Source organism: Branchiostoma floridae, chromosome 7 (assembly GCF_000003815.2).
Source record: "Branchiostoma floridae strain S238N-H82 chromosome 7, Bfl_VNyyK, whole genome shotgun sequence".
NCBI lineage: Eukaryota > Metazoa > Chordata > Leptocardii > Amphioxiformes > Branchiostomatidae > Branchiostoma > Branchiostoma floridae.
Window position 1 is genome coordinate 5816001 of NC_049985.1, and position 16364 is coordinate 5832364.

At 41.3% G+C, this 16364-nt stretch overlaps 1 protein-coding gene across 1 annotated transcript; it reads right to left on the reverse strand.

The window, feature by feature from the left end:
* Nucleotides 1–2259: 2259 nt before the first annotated feature.
* On the reverse strand, nt 2260–3414 carry LOC118419367 (uncharacterized protein DDB_G0290685-like). Its single transcript, XM_035825729.1, has one exon. The coding sequence runs from the start codon at nt 3412–3414 to the stop codon at nt 2260–2262; it is 1155 nt and encodes a 384-aa protein (XP_035681622.1).
* Nucleotides 3415–16364: the final 12950 nt, after the last annotated feature.

Genomic DNA, 16364 nt, shown 5'->3' on the forward strand with positions numbered 1-16364 from the left:
TCAGAAATCTCGCATATAATTTCTGCAAATATGCAAATGCCAATCGTTAAAATAGTAACGAACACCAGACGTGTTGGCAGAGAGCATAACTATACGTTGAACTTCATAAATTTGAACAAGAGACCTCATACCTCAATAGCCTAATAGAGTGTAGATTTGTTTATCTTGTTTCAGTGATTAGTAATTAGCATACTCTATCTTAATTGTTGGTCTTCTCTACTATGATTGTGTAAAGTAAATGTGACATTGCATATTGCCCATGCAGATTGCACAGCCACATCAGCACGCTGCCCCGGGTCCTATTCGCGTAAGTATATACTATGTATTTTCAGCCCTGTTAGGCCATGTTGACTTGTTTTCTAGTATGTGGATGACATCCTAAAATAAAAACAACTGATGCAAGCGTGCGAATGAAAGAATTTATGTTTGGCAAAAAAATTGGATGCATTATAGAATCTATTGGTGGTCAGATCATTTGAACAAACGAGAATGGTATACCTGGGTGCTCGAAATACTTCTTTCAGCCAGGTTGCCCAGGCTTCAACCTGTCATGTGTGAGTGAAGCCACGCTAGTTTGCGCCATCAATATTTCAGGTTACCCCACTTCCAAGTTATTACTTCCATCAAATCAGCTATTTATCCATCTTCTTTTCTTCCAATTGCATGTAACTACTGAATGTTTTTATTATCTTAACAAAAATAACATCAAGAAATAAAATACAAAATTTTATGCACGAAGGTGGTAGCTGGGAAAAGGCAGTGTTCCAACTGCAAAATTTTGATGCTGCTTTCGAAATTCTGATTGAAATCATTGGAAGTTTATTTGCAAGTTCATGCCCCTTGGCTAATTGCAAGTACATGTACATGGTACAAACAAGATAGGGAATATGAATGTTACAATGAACTGTAGATTCACTGCATTCTTCCTACACTGTAGCACGGCAGGAATGCCCGTTGGTGGCGTCAGGTGCAGCAGCAAGGGGGACCGAGGCGTAGTAACAGGGCAAATCAAGGACAGCGGCCCAACTACTGTAAGTTGTCAATCTTTGTACTGATTACCTTTGCCAGAAGGTTACCTCCATGAAGGTGGAGGTATTGTTTGGGGTTCGGATGACAGGGCTGGAAATACCACCTGCATATGCAGGTTAGTGCAGGTAAAATTGGAGCTGTGCAAGTATTTCTAGTGTCTACCTGCACCTAACCTGCACTGGTCCATGTACTGGGTTTTATACATCAATGTCCTGTCATGTAGGTGTACATGGATTGTTATTAGCTGCATTGACTGTTACCACCTATGAAGTATAAAAGAAAAAAAAAATAGCAATGGTTTCTGAACAATTTTAGTATGATCCATACTTCCTAAATTCATAGTGGTGCAGGTAAAATTTGTCTGGTGCGGGCAATTTTCAATTTTACCTGCACCAGTGCAGGTTTGCAGAAATAAGTATTTCGAGCTTTGGTATATTAAACTGAGGCAAGAACTGATGGATGGACTGCAGTGCTCAGTTTTGGTAGGTGGGTTTATTGTGATGGCTTTAGTAGATGGTTCGACCTTCGGGTACTGCAGCAACATTTTTTCAGTTTACTATAATGGTGGTGTGGCTCTTGCAGACCTTGTAGAAGGGCCCTATTAGTTGGTGTGAAGTACAGGTTCCCTCTCCACGAGAGCTTCAGCTGCTTTCTTCTTAATTTAGTTTTTGCCATGAGCAGGCACGCAGCTGTTATGCATGCAACAAACGCAGTAGAAACCCAGTATCACAGATATATGATCATGATGGTTTTCACCTGCATCAACCGCCTGTCAGAATCCTACCATTCCTGCCCACCAACAAGGTAATGTTATGCGGTGCTTCCCGCTTCTGCTTTGACTGAAATTATAATGCCCTTACCACAATTATATCCGCCCCTTCCTCCTTTCTTTCCCCTAGGTTTTAAAAGGGTTTTAGACGCCGCCGAACAAACAAGTTGTGTACTAGTGAACTTAATAAAATAACCAAGAGTTTCGTGTTTGTGTATGGAAAATGAGGCTGTTTTCTGCTTTCAAATGTTCGTCATTTTCGTGATTGGTGCCATTTTGTAACAAATTTGCCACGAGGGGGGGGGGTGTTTTAGACATGTCACAAACACTATAAAGGGCAAACGTCAGCTTTTTCAAAAGCACTTGTTGCAATTGATCATGAGGAAATGCTACTAACAGCTGGTGATTGTAATTCAGTGATATGTACATTGTCACTGCAAGCATGCAATATTCAGTTGCATCTACCAGCCGGGTACCCCGGGTTGAACTGGGGGTTCAGCAGGGGTGACAGGTGGTACGTTGCCATTGTTGCCGCCGGTGTGCCCAGCATTGTTGTTTCCTCCGTTCTGGTTCGGTCCATGCTGGTTTGGTCCGTGCTGGTTTGGTCCGTGCTGGTTCGGTCCGTGCTGGTTCGGTCCGTGCTGGTTCGGTCCGTGCTGGTTCGGTCCGTGCTGGTTCGGTCCGTGCTGGTTCGGTCCGTGCTGGTTCGGTCCGTGCTGGTTCGGTCCGTGCTGGTTCGGTCCGTGCTGGTTCGGTCCGTGCTGGTTTGGTCCGTGCTGGTTTGGTCCGTGCTGGTTCGGTCCGTGCTGGTTCGGTCCGTTCTGCTGACCTCCAGGCTGGTTCCCTCCGTTCTCTCCATTTGCCTGCCCTCCATTCTCCTGCACTCCATTCTGCTGCCCTCCATTTGCCTGCCCTCCATTCGCCTGCCCTCCATTCGCCTGCCCTCCATTCGCCTGCCCTCCATTCGCCTGCAACACTGTCATCAAGAAGATGTGGACAGAAAATTGGTGCACGCTCTGCATGTTCCCTCCATTCTGCACGTTCCCGGCATTCTGGTTCTGGTGCCCGCCATCCTGGTTCTGGTGCCCGCCATCCTGGTTCTGGTTCCCACCATTCTGGTTCTGGTGCCCGCCATTCTGGTTCTGGTTCCCGCCATTCTGTTTCTGGTTCCCGCCATTCTGGTTCTGGTGCCCGCCATTCTGGTTCTGTTGCCCGCCATTCTGTTTCTGGTGCCCGCCATTCTGGTTCTGGTGCCCGCCATCCTGGTTCTGGTGCCCGCCATTCTGTTTCTGGTTCCCGCCATTCTGGTTCTGGTTCCCGCCATTCTTTTTCTGGTTCCCGCCATTCTGCACGTTCCCACCATTCTGGTTCTGTTGCCCGCCATTCTGGTTCTGGTGCCCGCCATTCTGGTTCTGGTGCCCGCCATCCTGGTTCTGGTGCCCGCCATTCTGTTTCTGGTTCCCGCCATTCTGTTTCTGGTTCCCGCCATTCTGCACATTCCCGCCATTCTGGTTCTGGTTCCCGCCATTCTGCACGTTCCCACCATTCTGGTTCTGGTTCCCGCCATTCTGATCGGTACAGAAAATTGGTGGGAATTGATATCGTGAAAAGTTCATAAGATCGTACTATTTGGTTCACATTTGCATAATTCATAACAAAATGCTCGATTAGCCTTCTTTGCCAAGGTAACACTTTGGAATCCATACTTTGACCAACTTGTGTTTTGGGGTGGACAAAATCATCAGCTGATAATCAGCCATTAAATTTGCCAAATGATGCCAACCTTTGCAAATGATGACTATTCTCAGCTGGTACAGGGCTCAAAATACTATCTGCATATGCAGGTTAGTGCAGTTAAAATTGGAGCTGTGCAGGTATTTCTGGTGTCTACCTGCACCTAACCTGCACTGGTCCATGTACTGCGTTTTATACATAAATGTCATATGATGTAGGTGTATGTGGATTGCTATTAGCTGTATTGACTGTTACCTGCTATAACGTATAGAAGAAAAAATAGCAATGGCTCCTGAACAATTTCAGTATGATCCATACTTCCTAAATTCAGAGTGGTGCAGGTAAAATTTGTCTGGTGCAGGTAATTTTCAGTGTTACCTGCACCAGTGCAGGTATGCAGAAAAAAGTATTTCGAGCCCTGTGGTAGTATACTAGTAAGAGTATAATATTGGGATGTGGAACTCATATTAGTTTTGACTATCAGCTGATACCTCTCAATTCCCAGGCTTGTTCTTTTAAATGACCAGTATCTGTTTTATGACAATTTGTACAACATAAAATCGTATTAAGTAAGATTGGACAAGTCCAGTCTAGCCCTATTGTCCATGGCAAGTGAAAGTGCTGATCGGGCAAGTACATGACCTACCTCACTTAGTGAGATTTTTCCATTGAGTGAGATTTTGATATACTTGACTGTTACTTTTTACAGTCATGACATCAAGCAATGGTCAACATAGAAAAGTAGAGGTCTGAGGCAATAATAAGAATCCATTGCTGGAAGGGAAAATGCATATAAAATTGACATTTGAATTTTGGGCAAGTGAAAAGTCCAAGTAAATTTTTTATGTGCTTGCCCGATAGGACAAGTGAATTTTAGAAAACTTGTCCAACCCTGTTAAGAATTGAATGTGTTTTTCTCATAGTGCTTGACGGCATGTAGAGACCACCAGTGGACTCCAGAGTCTGACCAGTGTTTCATGACAACGAGCCCCATCAGCCCGTGCTTCCAGCCTATCAGCCTTCCAGCTCATTCACCACCGGTCACCAGCGTCTATTCAGTAAGTTGCACACAGTACCACTGATCGTCTTTGATGGGGGGAGGGGGGTATCACTGGTCATCTTTTAGAGGGTAGGAATGGTTAGGATTGATTTTTTTTAAACTTAGGGATTTTTTTTTTTTTCAAACTTAGGGATAGTTTTTTTTTTCAAAATAGGGATAGTTTTTTTTTTCAAACTTAGGGATAGTTTTTTTTCCAAACTTAGGGATAGTTTTTTTTTTCAAACTTAGGGATAGTTTTTTTTTCAAACTTAGGGATAGTTTTTTTCCAAACTTAGGGATTGTTTTTTTTTTTCCAAACTTAGGGATAGTTTTTTTTTTTTGGTGACGCCTCAGGGGCGGAGGCATTTTCTACAGTATTACGATCGCTTTGAAAGAATTTAGAAAATTCCACGAATGCATTCCCTTGGGAATTGATTTTTGGCTAAACCGCAGGGGCGTCGTTCATACACTGGTAATTGAGGACTATTCTAGCTGTTTGAATGTAAGTTCATCTGTGACGGTAGTTAACATAATGATACAATTTTTAAGACTTTATATCCGCACACAAAATAAAGCGCTTACCAACAAGCTTTCGATCAGTCCTCTGATCCTTCTCAAGTTAAAACATCGGAGGTGGCGCAACACATCCATAGAATCTCCGGGACACTCTGTGGATTTTGACAAGGTGAAGATACTTGATTCCGAACAGGATTACTTTCTTAGGGGAGTGAAAAGGCTATTTACATCAGAGCCCACCGGAAGTGCGACTTAGGTTTTGGGTCATTACAACTTGAGAAGGATCAGAGGACTGATCGAAAGCTTGTTGGGAAGCGCTTTATTTTGTGTACGGATATAAAGCCTTAAAAATTGTATCATTGTATTCTAGCTGTTATATTTCTTTGTTGAGGCATTTTTTGTTTTCAGGATTAATGATTTAAGGGAACGGTCTTTTCGCATAGCCGGGAATGACAGCGCTCCTTGCATATCATAAGACGTACACACAGTTTATTACTAGTACGATGTTTCGCATGCTTTATGAATTTGCAATGAAGACCAATATGTCCCAGCTTTTTGCCGTTATGTCTTCTATAAGCCTGTACTTTTTACAATATGGAATGAAATGCTGTCAAGTGGTTATCGTTCGAAGTCATAGAGAGCCTGATTAAGAGGGGTAGAAAAATAAGATGTTTTAAAGAAGACAAGACCAATATAGCACAACTTTTGCCAATATCTTTTGAGCTTAGCTTTTACAAGGTGGGATGATATGCTTTCACGAGGTCAAAAAAAAGTAATGAAGACCAATGTGCCACAAATTTTTGTCGATATCTTTTTATGAAACATGAAATGATGTGCTTTCAGGTTGTTGTCGTTTGGAATTGAAGCTGGTGTGTTACGCCGAAGGGTGGTTATACCGGCTATATAGATACAGATTACGTAAAGTCTGATTGTGAAAAGTTAAGAAATCACATGTTTCAAACAAGCCTTGAAACCAATGGGTGTCAAGTTGTTAAGACTCTGCTTTGAAGACTAGCATAGCTAGAATAAAGGAAGGACGCAGAGACAAGGTTTTCCGTACATTGGGCACGGGAGTCTGTTAAGGTGGTTTGACGTTACTATATACTAGTAATGCTGGCCTCGCTAACCTCGTTCTTAGCTGAGGAGCTCTCTTTCTCTTCTGAACTGTACTCTCTGTCATACAAATACATTATATCTCGTGGTCACGTTTTGACGTATCAAACATACAGGTCTTGTCACACCACAAAACAACGGTTATTTCATCTACGGTCCATTCATATACATATAAAATCAACTACTACAATGTATACACTAAAATACATATTCGTGATATTAACAGTCAGTCAATCAGTCAATCCGTGAATTCTATAACTGGTGCCATGTCAGGTTTTCTATACATGTACAAGTATGATCGCAATCTATCGGCTGTACGTCTTGGCTCTGCTACTGGCCTCTACTTCCCTTCTGTCGATGGCGCTGTTCTGGATGTTGTGTGGCTCCCCTCTGTTCAGAATTTTCAAGCCGCACAAACGTATATTCTGGCTCCTCTCAGCGATGGCCACTTCTCCTGAAGGGTCTCGACCTACTTCCCTTGTGGCGGTAAGAGTCTCTATGTTGGGTGTGGCGGGAATGTGTCGTCTTGATGGACATGATATACGTCTGTCAGGAACACCTCGCCGTCGTCGCCCTTGTCCGGTAGGTTGACCTGTGCGTTAGATCACGAGAGAACACAGTTTCACCAGTTTTATATACTATAGTTATATAATAGTGATGTTAGCAATAATGGATTATTGTAAAGTCACCCTTATGAATTTGCTACTATCGCTGCACGTTTGTTGGTGTTCTACATGGATTAAGTCACCACATGGATGGTCGTCACAGTTAGCTGATGTTCATCTCAGGAGCTGCTGTACGTAGGGAGAACGCACGCAGAGAACAAAGGTTAAAATTGAAGTACAAAAACAATTCCCTTCTCTTTCTTGTCAATTCGAAGCAACCAGAAAACACTGTAGAAATTGGAACTTTTCTTCGGCATTCATGAGTGAGGTAAGCTTATCTATGCCTTGTTAGCTGAAATGCAGTGTACAGATTTTGACTTAGTTGCCTAAAGTTGTGCTAAGTTGAACTTTGGTTACTCGACTTATTGGAACATCGCGCTTACTTACCTTGACGACATACAGAAAGACGTTTACATTATCATTTTTTATCACTCGAGTATACAATTAACAAACTAGTCGGCACTTGTACTGATCGAACTCATCAATACATCTTGAGGGGTGATCAATAAGTTCGGGACCTCACGCAGAAATGTACAGCTCAAATTTCGGGGCATATAAAACCGATCTCCTCTAATGGACAACATTAGACAGTAGAAAGTTTACGATAAGCCTCGCCTCGTACCACGTTGCCTGAGCCAATCAGAATGCATCACGTTTCCTTACGCTGTGCCACATCTGGCATTTATTTTACATATAGACTTATCGGAAATCCGCTGCGTCGAAAGCTTAATTTTGTCATGCTCGACAAATATAGCTCTACACTATGTGGATTTCTCGCTAACTGCATAGGTCACCAAAACAATCCAAATGAGACATGTGGCAGGAAGAAAACTACACAACCGAACAGATACATAAACATGAACTTCAGCATAAACTATGGTAGTACAAAAATGTTAACGGTAACGTTACGTAACCCAAACTGTTTTCAAAATGGTGGATCGCTGCCCGATTCAGACCTCCGTGTCACAATCACATAACTAAGTGTCGACAAATTTAAGACTACAATAAAGTAAAGTACATGTAGGACGACACCGGTATCCACAACACGGTCCACCAATAATTTGTATGGGAGCCTACCCACTTTTCCTTCTGACGAGTAGTCTTGATTCTGAGATCTCCGGTCCCTCCACCGCCTGTACCCGCCGCATCTTGCCCCACTCTCCGAGTGTCAATACAGCGGTCATAGAAGGTTACCCTAGGCCGGCGTTCTCTTCAGGGTCAGGGATCGGTGGGCATCTTTATGTGTTATTTCTGCCTCCCTGCCCCGCGCGCCACCCATCACAGGCCCAGTACCCTTGCCACGTCCTCAGTTCTCTCGATCTCTCTGTTCCCGTCTCTATCTTGGTTGAACTTGCCGCATCTCCAGCCCAGTAGTATTGCCAGAATGTCACGTGCACGTTCAAATACGGGTGACAGCCATAATCAACTTCATTCTGTTTCCCAGCCCTCTGTACTCTACGCTGTATTTTTGCTCCGCAAAAATGTGTCTGTGTGCTTTCACCTCGGGATCTGTTGGTGTAATGACCCTTTGAGGCATTCGGTGACAGCCGCGTCCTGTTAGCGTCCGGACCACATACAGAGTTCGTCGGTATCAAACAAAAGGATGTTTTTGGTATTAATTAGCACGGCGGCATTTCCAGCTCAAATCCCACAATGCCGCCACGGCCAGGCTTTGCTCGTCCAAGCTTATCGCCTAATTACAAAGGGCACCGCAAGGAGCAACACTATAGTCATTTATGTCGGTTCAAATTCATTCCTTTCAAAACATTATTTACTCTATAAACATCCACGTCCTCTCTCGGGGCGTGTCCTGTCTTGACTGTGCCACGTCACACGGCCAGGCCAACCCAGGAGGAGGTGGGGGGGTATCACGTGAACCCTCGAGAACCCTCCGGGGACGGGCTTGTCCAATCAGGTGGCTGGTACTTTGTAAATACTCCGTAAAGCGCGTTATTTGTTACTCCTCAGTTTTGTGTATTTTCTCACAATTGGTCTTGTTTTGAAAGACCAGAGTTCTACCAAACTGTTAGAGAGATATGTCTTCATCGTTGGAGAGAGATTCTTGTGACCAGGTACGTGTTAACTTGCCGATTTTCTCGTCGAAATGTTTGCGACCCTCTGCATGCTTATAGCAGGCCCTTGGAGTTTGCCCATTTTACGTAGTTTTCAGAGGTCTAGTTTTCAATTTTACAGCGTGGTTCATTGCAAATTTTTTATCTCAGCGTAAAGTCCGTGTCTTTAACTTCTCAAAACTCAAATTGAACCACATTGAACCACCAATAGTTAAGCCACTAGAAGCAGTCAAACTCGGCGAGGCAAGCGGGGCCCGCCGTGAAATCCAAGATGGCGACCGGGTTACGAAGCAACGTGTTATTGTTTTCATGTACGAAGGTTTCGGGGATTCCTTCCTTATTGATCGATTCTATGGTAACACAAAAATATCAAAATCCGACTGGAACCAAATTGGGTATCATGGGGATTTTAGGCTTTATCATAATTGTGAATAAAACCGGCAGAAAATACAAGATTTTACATCGCGGCAAAATGGGGAGGGGGGGCTCAAAAATTGTACCTATCGTAGTCGCCAGTTTCCTTCCGAGAAAACTTGTGTGAAAAATTCAGATAGCGTTGTAAAGAACAAGGACTATTGCTTCTTGGAATACATTGGCTCTGTTCCAGATGGAATGCAACATTCCATTGCATGACAGTACATGTACTTGTAAATGGGAGTGGACAACCACATGCATAAATTTTGTGTAGTTACATTACAAGTTACATCAATCCACTTGCATTTATTTGTCAATTTTTTGTGTGCTTTACCTAACAGAACATGATTCTTCTTCCTGACTTAGTTTGATGTCAACAACTGAGCAGTGCAGTAACTGTAGGAGTCAGAGTGGAGGTTTCAATGCAGACCCTGGGATTGGATTCAGATACTTTCATGACACTAGGAAATGTCTGAGACAAATTCTACAATGCTGGGTTATAATAGATTTAGCTCCATTTGTACTTGTGAATGTAAGTTTCATATGTGTCCTAGTGTAAACATGACAGTTCACTGCTGTGTCCCAGATATCTACTAGTAATGTTCCCACTCCTATAGTTTAGCATTTTACCATTTCCAGTGGTCATAAGTTATAATATGTTGACTCCCAGTATTTCAAATGCAAGTTATACAAATTTGTATTCTACAACCTTAGGGTTAGGCAAAGTCATTCTCTTGTTGAAAAGAATTTCTCCAACTCGAATTTCTTCTTATATTCAAGTTTTTATTATAATTGAATATCACACAAGACAAAAAGTGTTGTAGCTTATAACATAAGATATGTTGACTATTAGTATTTCAAATACATATTTCTTGCAACCTCATGCGTCCAACACTCGCTGTCAACAAATATAACTAAACGTTAAAGATACATGAAATTTTTTTCATCATCTTCTTTCATAGATGTGTTATAATTGGCTCTTTGCACAAAGTTAAAAGGTAAAGCAGGATTCTGCGCAGAAGCGCAAACTACAATCCACTCTACATGTCATCTTAAGCCGATACTGCACTACAAGCTATATACTCCCATCACAAAACTGCTGTCTATTTCACAATGTGATCAAGGCATATAGGAATACATAATGGTGAACTGTTGTAAGAAATGGACTTTTGGCAAACCTGTATCACTCGATGAATGTGAACAATAGACAAAATATACATATGATCTGTATGCAATCTACAGCTACAGTCTTCCTGAAGCTACATTCTGTACAGCCAAAGTCCATTATAACCTCTACACAACAATCCTTGAAGAAGCATATAATAACCTGACTTGACTATACCAAAGTTCATAGAACACACACATGATCACAACTTACTTCAGGGCAAATCACACAGGTAAGTACAATACTGGACAATTGTTCATTCGTGTATTTAATATCTATGCTTGGAATGAGTATTAGAACCTAAGGGCAACATGTGGACATTAAAGACTATTATACATATTCATTTCCAAGCAATGACACCATCTACTCAGTTCTGCATAGATAAAAGACAACAACATTTAAAATACAGGTAATCTTCAATGCAGAGACTGAGTGCTGTGCAACATTACATCAAATGGTACATAATACAGTGGATTAATCCTCCTTCACTGTCAATTCCTAAATTGTTTCAGCAGTCTTTGGTAACATGCACACAACATACTTGTCTACAAAAAGTACAATGTAATAAAGGATATACATGTACCACCAAGTATGAAGTAAGCACATGCTTAGATAGGTTTGCTCATGCCCAGCAGGGCTGGAAAGTAACATACATGTATCTGTTTTATCAGTTATTTAAGAAAGACTTATTCAGTGAATGTATGTGATGAAATAAACTCTTGATGTTCACATCTATTGTTGATTGCTTTAAAAAATAATTCTTTGACAAATACAATGCATGCCATTTACCCTTGTGTAGCAAACATGAGACTTCAACAGCATCTTTGGTGATACTGATAACTCTGTAGATGAAGCAAGGACTGGTAGAAGTAATGTACATTCTGTGGATCATAAAACAAAAACGGTTTTAAAATGGGCATTCCATGTGCAGCCGGTTTCAAGGTAAGTTTATATTATATTCAATTCAAATGACAACGTGAACTACTCGAACTGATATCCACAATAGTGACACAATCGCACAAAATTACACAACTGTAGTTACGAATTCTTATCGTAATTTCGAACTGTACTGTGAGCACTTTCTAGGTTTGTGTGCCGATACAAAATTGAACAACAACCCACAAGTCTATGACCCGGGGATATATATCGCCCCCCTCCCCCTTAGCTGCCGAGTGCCGAGCGAAAAATTTATGCAATTCACCGACACATACTAGTTGCAACGAAAAGAACTACAGTATATCGTTACGCCCCCCACACATGTGCACCTTAGTACAGTAGTTGCTTGTAGTAGGATTCCCCATATCATCTGCAGTATGTCATGTAGCTTCCGATCACTGTTGGTTTGGGAGCGCGCGGTGGCTCTTTTATTTCCGTCGGGGTACTGACGTTAACGTTACCCATAATTTGCAAATGAATTACACTGTTAACAAAGTCTACACATACCTTGTGTTTTGTGGGGACACGAAGATGACCGGAAAATGGCTGTTGGTGGCCTGAAACAGCACTAGAAGAACACAATATCCTCCGGAGGCAGCCATTTTGGGCTTGTTTACGAAGCTCCGGGGACGTCCGTCCTCTGCAGTGGTCACAGTTCGAATGAACCGCTGGGCCTAATTACCCGTTACGCTTTGCGCGGACCCCTCCTGCCCCCCCTGGGCCAACCCGACTCCTGTCCATATGGTTATAATTACAGGGGCGACCGTCCTCACTATCACGATGTTACTGTAAATGCATCTAAGTTCGCGGGGATTTAATTTTGCGGTAGCGGATAAAAGGACTTTTCACGGTGGATTTAAGTTCGCGGTAACAACATAGACTACAGTCTAATACCACAATAGAAAAATGTTCGCGGTGGTTTTAAGTTCACGGTGATGTGGTCACCGCAAAAAACGCGAACATTAATCCACCGCGAACATTTCTGCATTTACAGTATCTCGTGACACATATTCTCCAAGCAGAGGTTTGGTCCGGCGGAGATAGTATCATGATAGAAGTCGGAATTTGTACGGGGGGAGCAAGTAAAACTCCCGGTACTCCACAAGATCACAACTATCTCCGCGACCAAACCTCATCCTCCTAACGCCCGGTCCCCAACGGCACTACCTTATGGGGCCCTGCTGTCCCAGGCCCTACCTACGGGTATTATGATTGTCGCCACAAACAAGCTGTCAACCAATCAGAGAACAGGCCTTCCTTGGGCTTGTTGTTGTCGCAAGCTGTCTCGCAAAGGCCGCTGGGAAGCTATCAGCCAATCATGTTACGTATTACCATGGCTTTGTTTGCTCACCATGCCAACGCCCGATCCCCAACGGCTGACTGCCCATATAAGGGCAAGCTCATTAATATCTAATAAGTAGGGCGGGTAATACCGCCGGCAAAAGGGAAGGAAAGCAGAGTACAGTCAGGAATAAATGACTGACGGTACTCTGCTGTAGGAGAATGCCAAACCTCTACTTGGAGAATAGTGAAACAGACCCGGGAACGAACCGTAAAAGTATAATTAAAAAGGGCCCAAAGAGCACACACAAAAAAGTACTTTGAATTTATTTCTTGATAAACAGCTTTTCTATTGTTTCCTGTAACTTCCCGACAGGCCCCGGGGGAAATGTGACAGTAGAAGAAGACATTCTTGATCATTCTTGGGTAGCCATATTCTGAAGTTCGCAGCTACTCGCGCGCCGCAAAATAGGCTTTTTGTTACGTTAAAACGTAACTTTGCCCATAAAAGGTTATGTGTTCGGTACCGTTTATCTCCCTGTGTGTCTGTTTGTAGCCTGCATAACTCGCCAAGTATGGATTCTTATGAATCTTGAATGTGGGTAGCGCCGTGAAAATGAAGGCCAAGTTCTAAAATGGTTCCGCCTATCGGTTTTCTAGCGTACTGCAGTGAACTTTCGGTTTTGATATCTAGTGTTCTGGCCATGCTATGGTCCAGATACATGAGTCTAAGATAGATCTAGTTGTAGTTTTATGTAGTTTTGTATAGGAAACAAAAGGTGGGAAAAGTTTAAACTATGTAAATCTTATCTTAGTATGAAAATCTTATCTTATAGCAAAGAAGGCTGTTGTAGCGTTTCCTCATAAATAAGATGTGACGTACCCTGCCGATTTAAATGATTTATGTTTAATAATTTTCGCTTTAGTTTGCCTCGTGATGCCTAAAATATGAAACTTACATCATTTACTACTATAGGATTATAGTATCCTGTCATTAATTATGCAAATGAGGTATCTATTTGCATGATTGATTTCCTAAGAATTACGGTCTTTCTCAGTTACATATGTGAGAAGTTTCATGGAATGTAGGGATTTATAAAATTTCCTCATTACTTATGCAAATTAGACATTGATTTGCATATTTAGCATCTTATTATGTGCAAAATACATTAGACCTACAAAACCTAATAAAACATAACGATCCGTCGAAACATTCTTGATTTATTTTCTTCTAACCTTTTAAACAATTTCCGAAAATAAAGGTGCAAGGGAACCCAAACTTACAGCACTTACTCTCTGCCCCAAGAGATACCCACCTTTAAAAAATCAAGACCGTGACATGTCAGGAAACAGGAAATATAAAAACGGTAGTTCCGCTGCAGTACCTTAGGGAGTAGATAGGGGATCCATTATCGACCTTCGATTTCCTGACCCTTACCCACCTACCAAATACCATTAAAGATCCATCCAAGACTTATCAAGTTTTGCTGTTCACAGACACACACACAGATATTTCTATGGGGTATAGGGGGTAATGGATAGAGGGGTTGTCACCTGGCGGCTAAACATGCCCAAATATAACCTATTTGGCGAAGGTAAATATAGATTTTCAGAATTTACCGCAAGCAATTTGAGGCAAGCTTAACTTTTTTTCTAGCGTTAATTGTGTTTGCGAGGCTTCTCCCAAGATGGAATTACTGCATGGAAATGTGTGCGTTCAAGACCGTGTTGTGAGCATGGCTAGCAAATAAACATCTTTTTCATATAAAGACTCACAAATCCATCAGAACCCGCGTCGCCAAGGTGTTTTTTAACACCATTCTTGTTTCCAAAGTTAGGGATAGTTTTTTTTTCAAACTTGGGGATAGTTTTTTTTTTTTCAAACTTAGGGATAGTTTTTTTTTCAAACTTAGGGATAGTTTTTTTTTCAAACTTAAGGATAGCTTTTTTTCAAACTTAGGGATAGTTTTTTTTTCAAACTTAGGGATAGTTTTTTTTCCAAACTTAGGGATAGTTTTTTTTTTCAAACTTAGGGATAGTTTTTTTTCAAACTTAGGGATAGTTTTTCTTTCAAACTTAGGGATAGTTTTTTTTTCAAACTTAGGGATGTTTTTTTTTCAAACTCAGGAACAGTTTTTTTTTCAAACTTAGGAATAGTTTTTTTTCAAACTTAGGGATTAGTATAGTTTAAGAGTGATTAGTAATTAGTAAATTAGTTGTACATAAAACATGAAACCCAAAAATTAGATAGTATCTAGTTAGTTTAATTAGTTTAAAAAGTTAAAAACTCCTAAAAAGAAAAACGGGGGGTAAAAAGAACCGACTGCCACCTCCCCGCGGTACCCCCCGGGATACTGTAAGTGCATCTAACTTTGCAGTGGTTATAATGTTAGTGAAACATTTAGGGTGTTTGGTTTCTAAGTTGTATGTTAGCATATCAGAAACTCAGAGCCAAAACAATTCAATTACTATTTTTATATAGCATTGTTTTTGTTAATCACTGTAAATGTATATGCACTTACAGTATGCCAACGGCAGCGGCAAACAAGGTCAAAAATCTGCCCTTAAAAAAGGGCACCACCACCTTTACTCTATTCGTGAACTTCAAACTCCGCGAACATGTTTTCCGAGTCTCCTGCGCGCCCCAATCTCCTACATTTTATTCATCGCAAACTTAAACCACCACCAACAGCTCTTTAACCTGAAAAAAGTTCATGCAAACTTAAAATAATTGACACTAAAGGTTTCTGGGGAAACAGACTTAAAAATTATGTACATGTATGACCAGTGGTACTATTAGATTTTTAAAACTTGTGGGATAATGATCAGTGGTACATACATACATACAGTACATGTGACTGATGTTTGTTTGTTTTATTGGCATCTCCATTAGTGCTCCATATTGTTTCACTTCCTGGAGTCCATACAATGCATTTACAATAAAATGTAAGAAACAAAACCAGTGCTCTAGCCAGCCTGAAGTTATTTTTCCGTCCCCTGGATTTTGAACGGAAATCCTATTGATGTGAGCGCCAGAGGCTTCCGCCGGACATTCAAAGGAGGGGATCTAAGAAAATTTTGAAATCTAAGATCCTCTGAAGCGCTATTTCCTGCATTTTGCGGGGCAAATTTTGCTGGTAGAGCAGACTCAGCTTGGTTCAATGGCATCCGTGCTGAATTTCTGGAGATCTTTGCAAAGTTTCATTTGTTTAATATCTTTACATGTCGATTTTTGTCTGTCACAGAGAACGGAATGGGCAAAATTTTTGTCTGTCCCCAGCTGAAAAATTCTGTCAAAGGACGGAAGGACTGGTGCTGGCTAGAACCCTGAACAAAACCTCTACAAAAAATTAATACAACAGAACACAAAAAAATCAAAATCAAATGAGGTAGCTGAAAAGTAAATGGCAGAGATCAAAGTCAACATAACATAACTGAAAGTTTATCTGGGTTTTGTATGATTGTAACATTAGACATTGAAAACCAATAATGATTGACAAAATGTAATTGACTTAAATAAACTAAACATAAGATAATATGCAGATGAGTATAATCAAGTAGTTATTAATAATAAACAAATATAGAATAATAACTCAAATGGAATCAGCAGCAACAAAATAAATCATGACTC

What these genes read in the sequence shown, in the direction of transcription:
- LOC118419367 (XM_035825729.1), bottom strand. Translation starts at nt 3,414, where the DNA reads ATGAACTTTTCACGATATCAATTCCCACCAATTTTCTGTACCGATCAG.